Source organism: Carcharodon carcharias, chromosome 9 (genome assembly GCF_017639515.1).
Source record: "Carcharodon carcharias isolate sCarCar2 chromosome 9, sCarCar2.pri, whole genome shotgun sequence".
Lineage (NCBI taxonomy): Eukaryota > Metazoa > Chordata > Chondrichthyes > Lamniformes > Lamnidae > Carcharodon > Carcharodon carcharias.
Genome location: NC_054475.1, coordinates 41,550,789 through 41,568,575, shown reverse-complemented (window position 1 = coordinate 41,568,575; position 17,787 = coordinate 41,550,789). Strand labels below are relative to the sequence as shown.

At 42.1% G+C, this 17,787-nt stretch overlaps 1 protein-coding gene across 7 annotated transcripts in view; it reads left to right on the top strand.

The window, feature by feature from the left end:
• LOC121282065 (protein phosphatase 1 regulatory subunit 12A-like) overlaps positions 1–17,787 on the top strand; it is a 301,831-nt gene that overhangs the window by 83,278 nt on the left and 200,766 nt on the right. For all 7 annotated transcript variants that reach the window (XM_041195472.1, XM_041195470.1, XM_041195471.1 and 4 more), the window contains exon 3: positions 16,962–17,080. In XM_041195472.1, the coding sequence (XP_041051406.1) occupies positions 16,962–17,080 (119 nt within the window). The remainder of the gene's footprint in view (positions 1–16,961; positions 17,081–17,787) is intronic.

The following is a 17,787-nucleotide window of genomic DNA, read 5'->3' as shown; positions in this document are numbered from 1 at the left end:
TTTGAAGATTATGGCCAGTACCTCCTTCCTTACTGCCCTGAGCAACCTATGATGCGTCCTATCTGGAGCTAGTGACTTACAAATGGAATTGCTAAAGTTTGCAATATATGGTCTACAAAACTCAAACATGCTGTGATTGACTGACTGACTAGCTATTTTTTCATATTGTTCCTGATCTAAGTATAACCCAAGACAAGCAGAATTGAAATGGAGTGGTTTCTGCAAAAGTTTGCCCTACATATCACTAAAGTGCTTTAAGCAGACTATTACTCTTGTAAATGACTGACCAGAAAGCCAATGCAAGAGCTGCTAGCTTAAGTCATAAGGAAATAAGGTTGGATTATTGGTACTGCAGTGAAACATTTTTAAACAGTTGCCCTAATTATAAAATGGATAGAACTCCAGAACGTAGTCCTTTGTTGCAAGGTAATAAAAATAGGTACGGTAATCCAGTAGGACTCTTAGCAGTTTTAATGGATGTACTTTATTTTTTCTTTGCATGAGATTTAATTAAAGTTAGAAATTAAAAATTGTAGAGCTGGTAGTTCAGAAGAGCCTTAAACTTCTTCCAGGTAAACTTCAAAATGGTTATATATATTTAATTTAAAAGGATAATAATTATGCAAGCCATCAACTGCAATAGTTTCCCTTTCTCGCTAACCTCTTTTAGGTTTTAAATATAACAAACATCCGTTTACCAGGAATATGCAGGGTTCCACCTTTCTATGCTGCCCTAGTTCCTTGGATCATTACAGCTAAAGTCATACATCCTAACTGTGTTTGTAAATATGTTTAAGTTAATGAGGAATCTTCCTACCCTCCTCCCTCCTTTCCCCACCACCCCCCCCCCCCCTCCCCAAATTGGATGTAAAAAAAAGGTATACTGCATATCTGTTTTGAATGCGTACAGGTAAGAGGCAAGGTTTAATTATCATTGTGCTGCTAATTGAAATTTGAATGATAACTGATCTGTGTTTATGGAATCTGGCACTGGGCCTTTTATAATCTATTTTATTACTGAGCAGTCAGAGATGGCAGTAAGCCAGCAATTTTCATTTATTGTTAAAGTTACTATCATGTAAATATTACATCCTCCAGTTATTATCTATGGCCCAAGACTTTAGCTGGGAAAAAAAATCTTAATCAGAATTTTAGTTGAAAAACTAATTGCACTTCCAGGAAATGAAATGTAACGATTTGCCAAAGCAGGCTTGTATGTGCAGCAACCAGTCTTTTAAAATCTACTGTGAATATAACTCTTAAGCAATAATCAAAGTTGTTATTAATAAAAAACTGTTGATGTGAAATTAACAAGATGTAACTTTTATTTTATAAAATGAAGTTCCAGAGTAAGTCACAATTGGCAAGTCTTTTGTTATATTTGTATTTTGGTGAAGGAAATTGCTACTGGCCATAATGATAGGCCTTAGATTTTTCATTAACATTTCATGCTGATGAATATGCTTGTGGTTTAATTCAATTAAGATGTTAATTCTGGGAACACTTTCCGTGCATGCATTCATGAGGTATAGTGCAGCTATCCTTTTCCTTCAGGTACCTAAGAGGGCATTGGTGACCATGGACTTCCATTGGATTGGTCCGTGATTTTGCTTGGCAAATTTCTGCTATGGTTTGCCATTGCCTTCGGCAGTATGTCTGACCAGAAAACTCTTCTCTTTACTGCCTGCCATCTGGCATAATAGAAGGACTTACAGGCTGATAATCAACCTGTTTGGCCACATTATGTTTGGCCATCAAGCTCTGAGGTGGGTTCTGAGTTCTTGAACCTGAAGCTCCTGGCCCAGAGGTAGGGATGCTACTACTGGTCCACAAGACCTCTGGTATAGCTGTACGTAGAGTAAAGCTCTCTTTGCATTATGTCCTACCTCACCCTCAACCTTAGTAGGACCCTAATGCACTAGCATGCTACTTCAGACATCTCCCACATCACCTTGGAGCCAAATAGTCAGAGTGAGAGTTAATTAGTGCCAAAGTAGTGATTCTTTTGTGCTGTACCTCCATGGATTAAAACTGGTTTGAGCTCCTCTCACATCTTTCTCTCCTCCTTGGGTAGCCCCTCAGGATCAAGGATGACTTACTTCCACTCTGGTTTGATGGGTCCCTGGATGGCTAATCAATCCAGTGTGCTATCTATAGACTCTGCCACATAGGAGGCAGGTGGTGCTTGAAAAGTTGGGCATATGGGTTGTTGAGGTTTGTGTGCTCCCCCGACACCTTGACTTCACCTCTGCATGTTCCCGACCAAGTCTCGTGAAGTGCTCGGTGCCTTCCTGATTGAGCCTTCTCCATTTTGGTCGTTCACAAGTCAGGGTGAGTTGGTGGGTATGTTTGACCTCTTCACGATGCTTTCAGGACACCCCTAAAGCATTTCTGCTGTCTTCCAGGGAGCCTCCTGCTGTGACCGAGTTCTGAGTAGAGCAATGGTTTTGGTGGGGGGGTACCCACACACAGAATATCTATGACAAACAAAGACTTTGACCGGGTCACTCTGGGCTGGATTTCAATATGGGTCCCAGAGGTGAAAGGCTAGTGACTAGACCGCTGTACTGTAGTGTAAGGGGTTAATTCTAACTGATATGCTAATGAGACAGTATACAACCCAGCAAGTGATGCAGTGTCTCATGATCTTGCCCTCTCTTATGGACCTCATGGTGGTGAGATGTAGTTCACTTTAAGAGATGTTCCAATAAAGTTAATGTTTTCCTCACCTAAGAAGACTCTCCAAATATTTTGTGTTGACATAACTAGACCAAGAATATTATATGCACCATCAAGTACCTGACTGTTCTGTAGTACTTGAATGTTAGTCACCTCACAAATTTAGACCAAAATCCAAAACTGGAGTTCTACTTTTATTTAGTAATTGTTTTAGACTTTTAATCTTTAAATTCTCTCTAAATGCTAAGTTGTGGCAGTTCTATACACAACTCTTTGGCGTTAATGTGACTTTTGCCGTTGCTTGCACTACTTTATTTTACAAAGCTAGAAAATATTCTGAACTATCTGAAAATATATTTTCATTTGGGATTGAATATTAGTTTATGTGTAAGGAACTTGTCACAAGTGGTTGTATATTTGTTGTATTAAGCTAAGTGCACCACTAGAAATGTCTGCATTGTGGTGTTTTTTTTTTCATCGAATGTAGTGATGCTTTTTTAAAAACTTTGTGGTTTGAGGGCTAAAAAATGGTTTTATTCTAGATTTGCTGACCTATTAAGAGCTGTTATCAATGTTAGCTGGGACAGCTGAGCTGAAAATTAGTTGCAGATTAGTAATTAATTATTGGGAATGCCAATGTTGGCTTGCGCAAATTTTGAAAACGCCTGAATCCTCAAAAGAAAAAATTCTTGCTCATTTAGTTGGTGGTTTGGAGAGAACAATATCTTGACATGCTATGATTACTTGCATGGTAATTTTTTTTCATAAGGCCAGGTGCCATTATATTTACACAGAGGGTATTCTTCAGTGGCTCACAATATGAGATATCACTAAAGTTTCTGTATTGCATTGCTTTTTTGCATGTAACATTTTTGCAATTCAGTAGCTGTGATTTTTATTTTATACAGCATTATAGCATTAAGTATTTTCATGCTAATTTAAAGTGGATCTCTGAAAAGTAAAACAAATAGCAATCCTACTTCTATGGACAGCAAGTTTCAAGAATAATTTACATTGAAAAGCTAGATGAAATTAGACCTAATTGGACTCTGGTGACACTGTTCGCACTCGAACAAAATATTCAACATATATAGTGCTATATCTGTTTGGATAATCTGAAGTAAAAGTGCTGAATTAAAAAAAATGTTGACTCTGCAGTGCTGAGAAGCTGCATATTGAAGCCAAAAAAAAAGGCATTCCGTTTGAAAACAGCCAACTTTTAAAGTATTTGGTGTGGCCATTATCTGCCAGATACATGTTCTGTATCTTAGAGTTATAGAGGTCTACAGCACAGAAAAAGGCCTTTTGGCCCATCGGGTCGGTGCTGGTCAAACAAGTACCTAACTAATCCCATTTTCCAGCACTAAGCCCATAGCCCTGTATGCCATGGCATCGCAAGTGCACATCCAAATACTTCTTAAATGTTATGAGGGTTTCTGCCGCTACCACCCTTTTAGCCAGAGAGTTCCAGATTCCCACCACCCTCTGGGTGAAAATATTCTTCCTCACATCCCCTCTAAACCTCCTGCCCTTTACTTTAAATCTCTGCCCCCTGGTTATTGATCCCTCCACCAAGGGGAAAAGTTCCTTCCTGTCCACCCTATCTATGCCCCTCATAATTTTATACACCTCAATCATGTCCCCCCTCAATCTCCTCTGATCCAGGGAAAATAACCCCAGTCTATCCAATCTCTCCTCATAACTAAAACTCTCCAGCCCAGGCAACATCCTGGTAAATCTCCTCTGCACTCTCTCTAGTGCACTCACGTCCTTCCTATAATGCGGATTCCAGAACTGCACGCAATACTCCAGCTGTGGCCTAACCAGCGATTTTATACAGTTCCAGCATAACCTCCCTGCTCTTATATTCTATGCCTCGGCTAATAAAGGCAAGTATCCCATATGCCTTCTTAACCACCTTATCTACTTGTCCTGCTACCTTAAGGGATTGGTGGATATGCACACCAAGGTCCCTCTGAACCTCGGTACTTTCCAGGGTCTCACCATTCATATTGTATTCTCATGCCTTGTTTGTCCTGCCCAAGTGCAACACCTCACACTTATCTGGATTAAATTCCATTTGCCACTGATCAACCCATCTGACCAGCCTGTCTATACCCTCCTGTAATCTAAGGCGATCCTCCTCACTGTTTACCACCCTACCAATTTTAGTGTCATCCACGAACTTACTGATCAATCCTCCTACATTTAAGCCTAAATCATTTATATATACCACAAACAGCAAGGGACCCAACACCGATCCTTGTGGAACCCCACTGGACACAGGCATCCAGTCACAAAAACACTCCTCGACCATCACCCTCTGCTTCCTGCCACTCAGCCAATTCTGGATCCAGTTAGCCAAATTGCCTCGGATTTCATGGGCTCTTACCTTCTTTATCAGTCTTCCTTGCGGGACCTTATCAAAAGCCTTGCTGAAGCCCAAGTAGACTACGTCAAATGCATTGCCCTCATCTACACACCTGGCCACCTCTTTGAAAAATTCAATCAAATTGGTCAGACATGACCTTCCCTTAACAAAACCATGTCGACTGTCCTTGATTAATCCCTGCCGCTCCAAGTGTCGTTTAATTCTGTTTGTCAGAATTGCTTCCAATAGTTTCCCCACCACTAAGGTTAGACTGACTGGCCTGTAGTTCCCTGGTTTATCCCTTCCTCCCTTCTTGAATAATGGTATCACATTGGCTGTCCTCCAGTCCTCTGGCACCCCTCCTGTGGCCAGAGAAGTATTGAAAATTATTGCCCTTGTCTCCTATCTAAGGACACTTATTTACATTCTTAGCAATGTTTGAGGAACTTGAGAATGTGAAAACTAAGTGTTAAAGGATTATAAATTAGCAAAGCAGTATTAGCCAAGGAATAGGTTGCCTTAACAATAAATACTGAAGTATAGCTGAGCAATACATCTTGCTTATATTTAGAGACTGAACTTGGTTTGCTTCTAATTGTGAACAGAAAGATTTTTACCAAATGCTACTTCGCACAGTTGTTAAATTGAAATCAGCTTGGAAAGTCAATACTAGAATTTTCATGTTTTGCTTACGTAGTTGATTTTACGTTCAATTTATCTCTATGTAATAGGACTATTGTATATGTACATCACCATTGACGAAGAGACCCAACAGCAGATCAGCTGTGCCATATCAGCCTACTACAAACTATGGTGGCAAGTATTTGACAACAAAGACCTCTGCAAGCCATCAAAAGCCCTGGTGCTTAGAGCAGTTGTCATCACAACTCTCTCCCATACTGCGGTGAGACCTAGCCTGTGTACCAGCATAAGAGTGCCGGAGAAATTCCATCAGCAATACCTTTGCTGCATCCTCCGGATTCGTTGGGAGGATCATCGAACAAAAGCTATTATCCTCCTTAAAGTCAGCTCCACAAGCATTCATGCAAAATTCCTACAAAATCAACTCTGATGGACTGGACTTTATTGAAATGTACAAGAATCTAGGGGGAAATGATAGGATGGATACTGGGAGGATGATTTCTCTTGTGGGGAGACTAGAATTAGGGGTCACAGATTACGAATAAGTGGTCTCCCTTTCAAGATTGAGATGAGAATTTTTTTCTGAGATGCCATTAGTCTGTGGAATTCTCTTCTTCAGAAAGCAGCAGAGGCGAAGTCATTGAATTTATTCAAGGCTGTGTTAGATTTTTTTTTGATCGAGAAGGTAGTTGAGGGTTATGGGGACAGACTGGAGTTGAGAGCACAACCAGATTAGCTATGATTCTTTTTGAATGGCAGAGCAGGCTCGAAGGGCTGAATGGCCTACCCCTCCTTAGTACTATGTACCTATGCGTCCGAATGGCCACAAGTCGTCGTTCTCACCCACCAGGTCCTGTTCTCTTAACTCTCTTAAATGGTGAACGTTCTGGGGAGGGCAAAGAAAACACTTCAAAGACATTCTGAAGTTGTCACTCTGAAGTGGGGCAACATTGACCTTAATGACTGAGAGGAGCTTGCTATTGTTCAGAATGGCGGCAACATTTCCATTGCCCATTGGTGCACATGGTGGCAACTTGTCCACAGAAACTACAGTGGTTCAAGAAGGCAGCTCACCACCACCATTTTTTCAGGACAATTGGGGATGGGCAATAAGTGCTGGTCTGGCCAGCGATGCCCACATCTGATGTACAAATTTTAAAAAAGCAAATTGCATCACACTTCACGTCACAACATATCTTAATGATGAGGCAGGATGGTGGCAGAGAAGGAAAAAAAAGTAAGCAAATTGTACAATCTGGACCCCACTATCTTGTGGGATGTCCTGTCACATGTGCCCAAAGATAAGTGGGTTGAAAATCGGCCTGTTCAGTTACATGAAGACCCATGGCAGAAAACTTGAGACCTTAAGTACGTGTCACCCTCGAATTGAGGCTGCCAATGACAAGACATTTGGATTATCTTAATAGATAAGTATGTTCTTCTTGTAAATTTTCCCACTAGCCTGCTAATATTATGTTTGTAATAACCAAATGACTGATCAGGTGAATTAAAAGACACGTAATTGTATTTTGTATGTAAAATCTATTGTGATGGGTGAATTTAAATCTGCCAAGGCTTGGTTGGAGCAAACTTCTTGATTTTAAACCCTTTGGCCAAGACTAAGGAAAATGAATTTCAGATGGACCTTCATGGTGCAAATTGTAATGCTGTGGACTATCCAAAAATTCAATCAATGCTAAAAGGTAGAGATAAAACAATGGATGGAAATACATTTAAAAATAATGGAAATAGGTGTGAAAAGAAAAATGTATATAAATTAATTAGGAATAAAAAGGGGGGGATTGGAAAGGGGGTGGGGATGGAGGAGGGAGTTCATGATCTAAAATTGTTGAACTCAATATTCAGTCCGGAAGGCTGTAAAGTGCCTAGTCAGAAGATGAGGTGCTGTTCCTCCAGTTTGCGTTGAGCTTCACTGGAGCAATGCAGCAGGCCAAGGACAGACATGTGGGCATGAGAACAGGGTGGAGTGTTGAAATAGCAAACGACAGGGTGGTCTGGGTCATGCTTGCGGACAGACCGAAGGTGTTCTGCAAAGCGGTCACCCAGTCTGCGTTTGGTCTCTCCATTGTAGAGGAAACCGCATTGGGAGCAAAGAATGCAATAGACTAAATTGAGGGAAGTGTGAGTGAAGTGCTGCTTCACTTGAATGGAGTGTTTGGGCCCTTGGACGGTAAGGAGAGGGTAAGTAAAGGGGCAGGTGTGCACCTTCTGCGGTTGCATGGGAAGGTGCCGTTGGAGGGGGTTGAGGTGTAGGAGGTTTTGGAGGAGTGGACCAGGGTGTCCCGGAAGGAACAATCCCTGCGGAATGCCGCCCGGGGGGTGAAGAGAAGATATGTTTGGTGGTGGCATCGTGCTGGAGTTGGCGGAAATGGAGGAGGATGATCCTTTGAATGCGGAGGCTGGTGGGGTGATAAGTGAGGACAAGGGGGACCCTATCATGTTTCTGGGAGGCAGAGGAAGGTGTGAGGGCGGTTGTGCAGGAGATGGGCCGGACACAGTTGAGGGTCCTCTCAGCCACCGTGGGTGGAAAACCTCAGTTAAGGTAGAAAGGAAGACATGTCAGAGGAACTGTTTTTGAAAGTGGCATCATCAGAACAGATGTGACGGAGGCGAAGGAACTGAGAGAATGGGCTGGAGTCCTTACAGCAAGCGGGGCATGAGGAGCTGTAGTCGAGGTAGCTGTGGGAGTCGGTAGGCTTGTAATGAATATTGGTGGACAGTCTATCATCAGAAATTGAGACAGAGAGGTCAAGGAAGGGAAGGGAAGTGTCAGAGATAGACCATGTCAAAATGATAGGGGGGTGGAAATTGGAAGCAAAATTAATACATGTTTCCAGGTCCAGACGAGAGCATGAAACAGCACCGAAGTAATCATAGATGTACCGGAGAAAGAGTTGTGGGAGGGGGCCTGAGTAGGACTGGAACAAGGGATGTTCCACATACCCCATAAAGAGACAGGCATAGCTGGGGCCTATGCGGGTACCCATAGCCACACCTTTTATTTAGAGGAAGTGAGAGGAGTTTAAGGAGAAATTGTTCAGTTTGAGAACAAGTTCAGTCAGACGGAGGAGAGTAGTGGTACATCACATTCTTTGTTTTGGACCTTCTCCTTGCCTCCCCTCCCCGTGTCCTGCTCCTGGGACACGTCTCGAATGGTGTTACTCTTCAGGTCAGCTGACCTGCAGTTTTGCACTGTTTCACTTTTATTTTCTGCGCAGGCATTGCAGGGCCAATTCCTGGCCAGGAGGACGTAAAAAAGATTAACTGTGCATGTGCGGCTGTTTCCTGGTCAGCGTATGTGTGAATTCAACGAACTGCTCATGTGCGGCCGACTCCTGGCCGGCGCATGCGCAGGAGACACAAAAACTGAAAAAGACTCTAACTGCGCAGTAAGTATTTGAGTTTTACAACAAAACTCTTCATAATTTTGAATACCCCTCTCGAACTTCTAATTTTGAATGCCTTATCAAATCTTGTCCTAATCTTCTCTGCTCTAAGTAGAATCATCTCAGCTTCTTCACGTAACTAAATACCCTCATTCCCTGGTATCCTCCTGATAAACTGCATCTGACCCAAATATTCTTCCTAAAGTGTAATGACCAGATGTATGCGTAATGCTACAATGGAGGCCTAACCAGTGATTTGTAAAGATGTTGCATGGCTTCCTTGTTTTTGTTTTCATTGTCCTTATTTACAAAGCTGAAAGTCATATGCTTCCTTGTTTTGTCATCTTCAAGGATTTGTGAATACGTACGCCTTGCTGCCACTGTTCTTTTATCTCATTTTGGGAGGAGTATTTTCGATTTAACTTCATTACTTTACATTTACTTGCATGAAATTGCATTTGTCCCATGTATCCCCATTTCAGTAGTCTAGCCATGATGTCTGAACTACCCTGTTCAGTAATTTTTGTGCCGCCCACAAGCTTTGTAATTTATCCATAACAAGAAAAGCAGTGGTCCTAATACCAACCCTTAGGGGACCTCTGGATACTTTTCTTCAGCTAGAAAAGCATTTGTTCATCTCTTCTGTAACTCCTATCACTTGGCCAGTTAAGTATTCAAGTTACTATCATCTCTTTAATCCTATGTGCTTCTATTTTCCAAATCTGTTACTTTACTTTATCAGATGTTGTTTGATGGTCTAACTCGGTGCTTTTTTCCACACTGACTCTATTTGAGGCTTGAAAATTGGGGGATGAAAAGCTGACAGAGCCTGGTTGGGGGTGGGGGGTGCTTTTTACCCCTTTTAAAAAAAAATTCATCCATGGGATCTGGGCATTGCTGGCTAGGCCAGCATTTATTGCCCTTGAGAGAGTGATGGTGAGCTGCCTTCTTGAACTGCTGCCTATACCTACGTGGTGTAGGTGTACCCACAGAGCTGTTAGGGAGGGAGTTACAGGATTTTGACCCAGCACCAGTAAAACAGTGGCGGCAATATATTTCCAAGTCAGGATGATGAGTGGCTTGAAGGGGAACTTCCAGGTGGTGGTGTTCCCATGTGGCTGCCCTCGTCCTCCTAGATGATGGCAGCCGTGGGTTTGGAAGGTGCAGACTAAGGAGCCTTGGTGAGTTCCTGCAGTGCATCTTGTAGATGGTACACAATGCTGCTGCTGTTTACTGGTGGTGGAAGGAGTGAATGTTTGTGGAAGGGGTGCCAATCAAGTGGGCTGCTTTGTCCTGGAAGCTGTTGAGCTTCTTGAGTCTTGTTGGAGCTGCGCTCATCCAGGCAAGTGAAGAGTATTCCATCATACTCCTGACTTGTGTCTTGCAGATGCCGGACAGGCTTTGCAGAATCAGGCGGTGAGTTACTCGTCGCAGGATTCCTAACCCTTTTACCTACTCAGTATTAATATGATTAGTCCAGTTCAGTTTCTGGTCAGTGGTAACCCCCAGGATGTTGTTAATGGGGGATTTAGTGATGTGAATGTCATTGAATATCAAAGGGTGATGGTTAGATGGTTAGATTCTCTCTTGTTGGAGATGTCATTGCCTGACACTTGTGTGGCACAAATGTTACTTGCCACTTGTCAACCAAAGCCTGAATGTTGTCCAGGTCTTGCTTCATTTGGACATAGACTGCTTCAGTATTTGAGAAGTCACGAATGGTGCTGAACATTGTGCAATCATTGGCGAGCACCACTTCTGACCTTATGATGGAAGGAGGTCACTGAATGTCAGTGAACATGTTATTGCTAAGCAAATTCAGCTTGATAGCACTGTTGATGACCCCTTTCATCACTTTACTGATGATCAGAGTAGACTGATGGGGCTAAAAACAAAAAAACTGCAGATGCTGGAAATCCAAAACAAAAACAGAATTACCTGGAAAAACTCAGCAGGTGTGGCAGCATTGGCGGAGAAGAAAAGAGTTGACGTTTCGAGTCCTCATGACCCTTCAACAGAACTGATTTTTCTTTACAATGAGAGGGGTGAAATATAAGCTGGTTTAAGGTTGGGGAGGTGGGGGGAGAATTGGAGGGGGGTTGTTGTTGAAGGGACAAGCAAACAGTGATAGGAGCAGATCATCAAAAGATGTCACAGACAAAGGAACAAAAGAACACAGGTGTTGAAGTTGGTGATATTATCTAAACGAATGTACTAATTAAGAATGGTTGGTAGGGCACTCAAGGTATAGCTCTAGTTGGGGTGGGGGGGCATAAAAGATTTAAAAATAATGGAAATAGGTGGGAAAAGAAAAATCTATATAAATTATTGGAAAAAAAAACAAACCTTAACCAAGGTTTTTCACCCACGGTCGTTGACAGGGCCCTCAACCGTGTCCGGCCCATCTGCCCTGCATCCGCCCTTACGCCTTCTCCTCCCTCCCAGAAACATGATAGGGTCCCCCTTGTCCTCACTTATCACCCCACCAGCCTCCCCATTCAAAGGATCATCCTCCGCCATTTCCGCCAACTCCAGCATGATGCCACCACCAAACACATCTTCCCTTCACCCCCCCTGTTGGCATTCCGTAGGGATCGTTCCCTCCGGGACACCCTGGTCCACTCCTCCATCACCCCCTACTCCTCAACCCCTGTCTATGGCACCTCCCCATGCCCACCCAAAAAAAGATGTAACACCTGCCCCTTCACTTCCTCTCTCCTCACTGTCCAAGGGCCCAAACACTCCTTTCAAGTGAAACAGCATTTCACTTGCATTTCCCCCAACTTAGTCTACTGCATTCGTTGCTCCCAATGCAGTCTCCTCTGCGTTGGAGAGACCAAACGTAAACTGGGCGACCGCTTTGCAGAACACCTGCGGTCTGTCTGCAAGAATGACCCAAACCTCCCTGTTGCTTGCCATTTTAATACTCCACCCTGCTCTCTTGCCCACATTTCTGTCCTTGGTCTGCTGCATTGTTCCAGTGAAGCCCAACGCAAACTGGAGGAACAACACCTCATCTTCCGACTAGGGACTTTACAGCCTTCCGGACTGAATACTGAATTCAACAACTTTAGGTCTTGAACTCCCTCCTCCATCCCCACCCCCTTTCTATTTCCCCCTTCCTTTTCTCTTTTTTTTCCAATAAATTATAAAGATTTTCCTTTTCCCACCTATTTCCATTATAAAAAAAAATATTTATTTATTTAATTTTTTTTTTACATCTTTTAAGCTCTCCCCACCCCCACTAGAGCTATACCTTGCGTGCCCTACCATCCATTCTTAATTAGCACATTCGTTTAGATAATATCACCAACTTTAACTTTAACACCTATGTGTTCTTTTGCATTATTGTTGTTGACATCTTTTGATGATCTGCTTCTATCACTGCTTGTTTTTCCCTACAACCACACCCCCACTCAGCTCTCTCTCTCTCTCTCCGCCCCCCCCCACACACACACCTTAAACCAGCTTATATTTCAACTCTTTCTTGGACTCGAACTCAAGTTCTGTCGAAGGGTCATGAGGACTCGAAACGTCAACTCTTTTCTTCTCCGCCGATGCTGCCAGACCTGCTGAGTTTTTCCAGGTAATTCTGTTTTTGTTCTATTATTTTTAAATCTTTTATGCTCCCCCACCCCCACTAGAGCTATACCTTGAGTGCCCTACCATCCATTCTTAATTAGCACATTCGTTTAGATAATATCACCAACTTTAACACCTCTGTGTTCTTTTGTTCCTTTGTGACATCTTTTGATGATCTGCTCCTATCACTGCTTGCTTGTCCCTACAACAACACCCCCCATACACCACCACCACCCCACCCACCCACCCACTCACCCACCTAAACCAGCTTCTATTTCACCCCTCTCATTGTAAAGAAAAATCAGTTCTGTTGAAGGGTCATGAGGACTTGAAACGTCAACTCTTTTCTTCTCCTTCGATGCTGCCAGACCTGCTGAGTTTTTCCAGGTAATTCTGTTTTTGTTTTAGACTGATGGGGCGGTGATTGGCTGGATTGGATTTGCGCTGCTTTTTGTGTGCAAGACATATCTGGGCAATTTTCCACATTACTGGGCAGATGCCAGTGTTGTAACTGTACTGGAATAGCTTGGCTAGGGGCATAGCATGTTCTGGAGCACAAGCCTTCAGTACAATTGCCTGAATATCGTCAGGGCCCATTGCCTTTGCGCTATCCAGTATCATCAGCAGTTTCTTGATAGCATGTGGAGTGTATTGACTTGGCTGAAGCCTGGCATCTGTGATGCTGGGGATCTTTGGAGCAGGATGAGATGGATCATCCACTTGTAACAATCTTCAGCCAGAAGTGCCAAGTGTTCAGCATTATCTTTTTCACTGATGTGCTGGGCTCCTTGTATCATTTGTGGAAGGGGATATTTGTGGAGCTTTCTGCTCCAGTGAATTGTTTAATTGTCTATCACCATTCATGGCTGGATGTGACAGGACTGCAGATTCATTGGTTGTGGAATTGCTTAACTCTGTCTATCATTTGTTGATAAGCTGTTTGGCATGCATGTAGTCCTGTGGTGTAGCTTCACCAGGTTGATGTCTCAGTTTTAGGTATTCCTGGTGCTGTTCCTGGCATGCCCTCCTGCTCTCTTCAATGAACAAGAGTTGATCTCCTGGCTTGTTTGAGTACAGTTCTGCTGCTGATGGCCACAGAGTCTCCATGGTTGCCCAGTCTTGTGTTACCAGATCTGCTCGAAACCTATCCCATATAGCATGGCCGTTGTGCCACCCAGCACGACGGAGAGTATCTTCAATGTGAAGATGGGACTTCATCTCCACAAGGACTGTGCAGTGGTCACTCCTACCGGTATTGTCATGGACAGATGCACTTGCGGCAGACAGGTTGGTGAGGAGGACATCAAGTATGTTTTTTCCCTCTTGATTGGCTCCGTCACCACATACTGCAGACCCAGTCTAGCAGCTATGTCTTTTAGGACTCGGCCAGCTAAGTCAATAATGGTGCTACTGAGCCACTCTTGGTGGTGATGGATATTGAAGGCCCCCACCCAGAGAACATATTGCGCCCTTTCCACCCTCAGTGCCTTCTTGAAGTGATGCTCAACATGGAGGAGGTTTCCTTGCCCATGTTTGACCTGGTGCCCTGAGATTTCATGGGGTCTGGAGTCTGTGTTGAGGGTTTCCAAGGCAGCTCCCTCCCAACTGTAAACCACCATGCTGCCACCTCTGCTGTCCTGTCCCAATGGCAGGACGGACCCAGGGATGGCGATGGTGGTGTCTGGGACATTATCTGCAAGTTATGATTCCGTGAGTATGACTGTGTCAGACTGTCGCTTGACTAGTCTGAGACAGCTCTCCCAAATGTGGCAGAAACCCCTAGATGATAGTAAGGAAGACTTTGCAGCGTCGACAGGGCTGAGTTTGCCATTGTCGTTTCCGTTGCCTAGTTCAATGCTGGCTGGTCCATCCGGTTTCATTTCTTATTTTCTGTAACGGTTTGTTACAACCGAGTGGCTTGCTAGGCCATTTAAGAGTCAACCACATTACTCTGGGTTTGGAGTCACTTGTAGGCCAGACCAGATAAGGACTGCAGATTTCCTTTCCTATAGGACATTAGTAAGCCAGATTCATGGTCATCATTAGACTTTTAATTCCAGATTTTTTTAAATGTTGAATTCAAACTTCTCCCAGGTCCCCCGAGTATTAGCCTGGGTCTCTGGGTTACCAGTCTAGTGACAATACTACTACACCACCACCTCCCCCAATTTAAATTAAAAAAAAAGGCCTACCTTTTCACCAGCTGTTTGGAACAGGACTCAGGCCTCAAAGTTTGGTCAATTCATGAGCATCATTTAATGAAAGGGAGGATTTAAAGGGGCTTTGCAGTTGTTAACCCTGTCAGAGCTCCACAGCAACCATTACTGCTTTGGAGCTCGTGACCCCAAAATTTTGTCTCGTGACTTCACTCAGGGTTGTGACCCACTTTTGGGAAGCCCTGGTCTAAATGCACAATATCTGCATTGCCTTCATGAATGTTGTTACTTGTTCTAATAATTTAGTCAGGATCTTCAGATATGGTTTGATTTATAAATAAATGATTTGTAATAAATGTTGTTCCTTAATCCATGTTTCTTTAAGTGATCAGATTGTCAAGGACAAACTAATTATCACTTGTTTTCCCACCACTGACATTGCACCGTGGCCAGGTTTATCCCCCTTTTTGGATCAGGAATGTAACAGGTGGTAATTCTCCCTCCATTGCCCCCACCTTGTTAATTGAGAAACTTTTCTCTACTACTAGTGTGCATTATATAAGAAATTGTAGTTGAATACAGTAAGGCACTTGGATGATTGTAGAACTGCTCTAGTTTAGGTAGAAGTTGTTGGATGAGGTTAAAAATAAGTGCTGATCTAATAAAAAATATTTGTTCCTCTTTGCGTTACTTGCATGGTTCCAAGATTGTATAGAAATAGGGATCAAAAGAGGATGGTTAATGCTTATGAGTGGTTTTAAAAAAACTTAAACTGCCTTCTAATTCCATATCATGCCAATTCTGTCTCCTGTCTTTTGTGTGTGTTTAATTCTTTTGGTTTTCACAATTTCCAAATTCTGATGCAATTCAGTGCCCTTTTTAAAAATATTAAAAATAAACTTCTTAAAACCCCCTTCAAAAATAGCTTAAAGAAGCTTAGGTTGCCGGCCCTGACGTTGACCGAATCTGTAATAGTCCATTGGAAATTTTCATGGTCCAGGTGCATATACAGAGCACCTGCCAGTAAAATTTCCTTAATTTCTGGAGAGAGAACTGCAGGTATAGTGATACTTTCCATAGAATTTTAGGCATGTCGTAAAGTGCACATTAAAATAATCTTGAACATTCATGGGGCAGCAGTATGTATTGATGAGGATGATTTGGGCCTGTTTAAAATTTTTTATTCAATCTTGTTGGCACAACCATACAAATAAAGAAAAATCAAATATATGTAGCGCATTCATTGAGAGTTAATTATTTTAAACTACATTATATTGTACAGTTGTGAGGCTTTAATACAGAACTTGATTTTTTTCCAACAACTTAATGTCAATGTAGGGTTTCTAAGAGCGTTTGTCCTATAAAATGCAGTTTAAATATATCCAAGGTTCTTTTACATGCAAAATGGACTTTTGAGTCAGCTTAATGTGAGATGCATCTGTTGCCAAGTAGGTGGGACATGCTCAGATTTTCGCATGAATGCTAATATTTTAAATGTGATGACCTGATTTGATTTGAAGTGCTGTTCCATCATTTGTGCACTTCACATTGCAGGCAAAATATCTCTAAATGTTTCATACTTTGTGCTTTACCTAAATCATCTTATTTGCAGTATTTATATAGTTCAGGTTGATCAGAGCTGTGCTTCAGTTCTCTTATACAGCTGGATGACATTTTTGTCCTACATGAAGGAAATTGATAACTTGGTGTTTTCTTAACCTAAATTCTCTGTGTACGCTCCCATTAAAATGATATGGCCTGATATGTTGCAAATACACAGAACAGTCTTTATAAATGGGCACATTAGTTTTAGTACTAAGAGAAAATTTCAACACCAAAATAAAATGATGTGTATTTCTATTTGTTCAAAGGTGACTGAATTCAGAAAAGTTCCAGGTTTTAATTTGCCAGATTCAGTCTTTAAAAATTTTTTGTAGATAAGTTATATTTGGACTTCATAAGCAGAAATGTCTTGCTTTCAAAGGTGCAAAATGCATTCTCTGCTCTATTGTATAATGCCTACTTACATAGACTTTGTTTTGTATTCACAGCATGCCCCCCTTTTTAAAAGACTGTTTACTGAAATTGTACATTAAGTTACAATTATCCTTTGTCTTTGTACAGGTATTTAATAAATAATGGAGCCAGTGTCGCTGCTGTTAACAGTGAAGGAGAAATCCCATCAGATATTGCAGAGGAATCAGCAATGAAAGAGCTTTTACAAGATGAAATTAATAGGCAAGGTACAGCATGAGATTCCAGAATATTACATTTTTATGCTGGTGTTTGACTCATTTGTGAAAATGAGCGATTGCTCTTGAGTGAGTGACGAATGACTAAGGCGAAATGGTCTGGTTTACAAGTTAAAATCTCTCAAATGTGTAGTTGTTGCTGAGATATTTGGTGCATTTTACTTAACCGTGATACTGAGTCATAGCATGGTTATTCTATTTTAATTGTGAAATACTTTGTCTTGTTTGTTCCAGTTATGGGTTTCATTTTTTACCTAGATGGATTATTACTAAGTTTGAGATAATGGAATATGGTTTTGTCCTTAAATAAATTTGTTCATGGGCATGAATATCAAAGTTCATTCAGAAATGTTCCACCTGATTTATTGTTGAAATATCAATACAATATCCATTTCAATTTGCCAGATACCTTTCCACTGGATGAAACCTCCTCCAAAAATTATACTCATGAACCATAGATTTTTAAATTATTGTCTGTTGGAACAAGGGCATCCTAGGGGTCTATGAGGTCGTCATATGACTCGCCCACACCCTCCTCTCTTTTTTTCCCCCCGCCCCCCCAGCCTACACCATTCCATCATGGTTAGCATATAAAATCTATATTTGCTGATTTTCTAGTGTGTTATTTCTGTTATATACAAAAAAGTGTTCTGAAATAATAGGACTATTTTTCTTTGACCAGCTGATGCCTTTTGCAA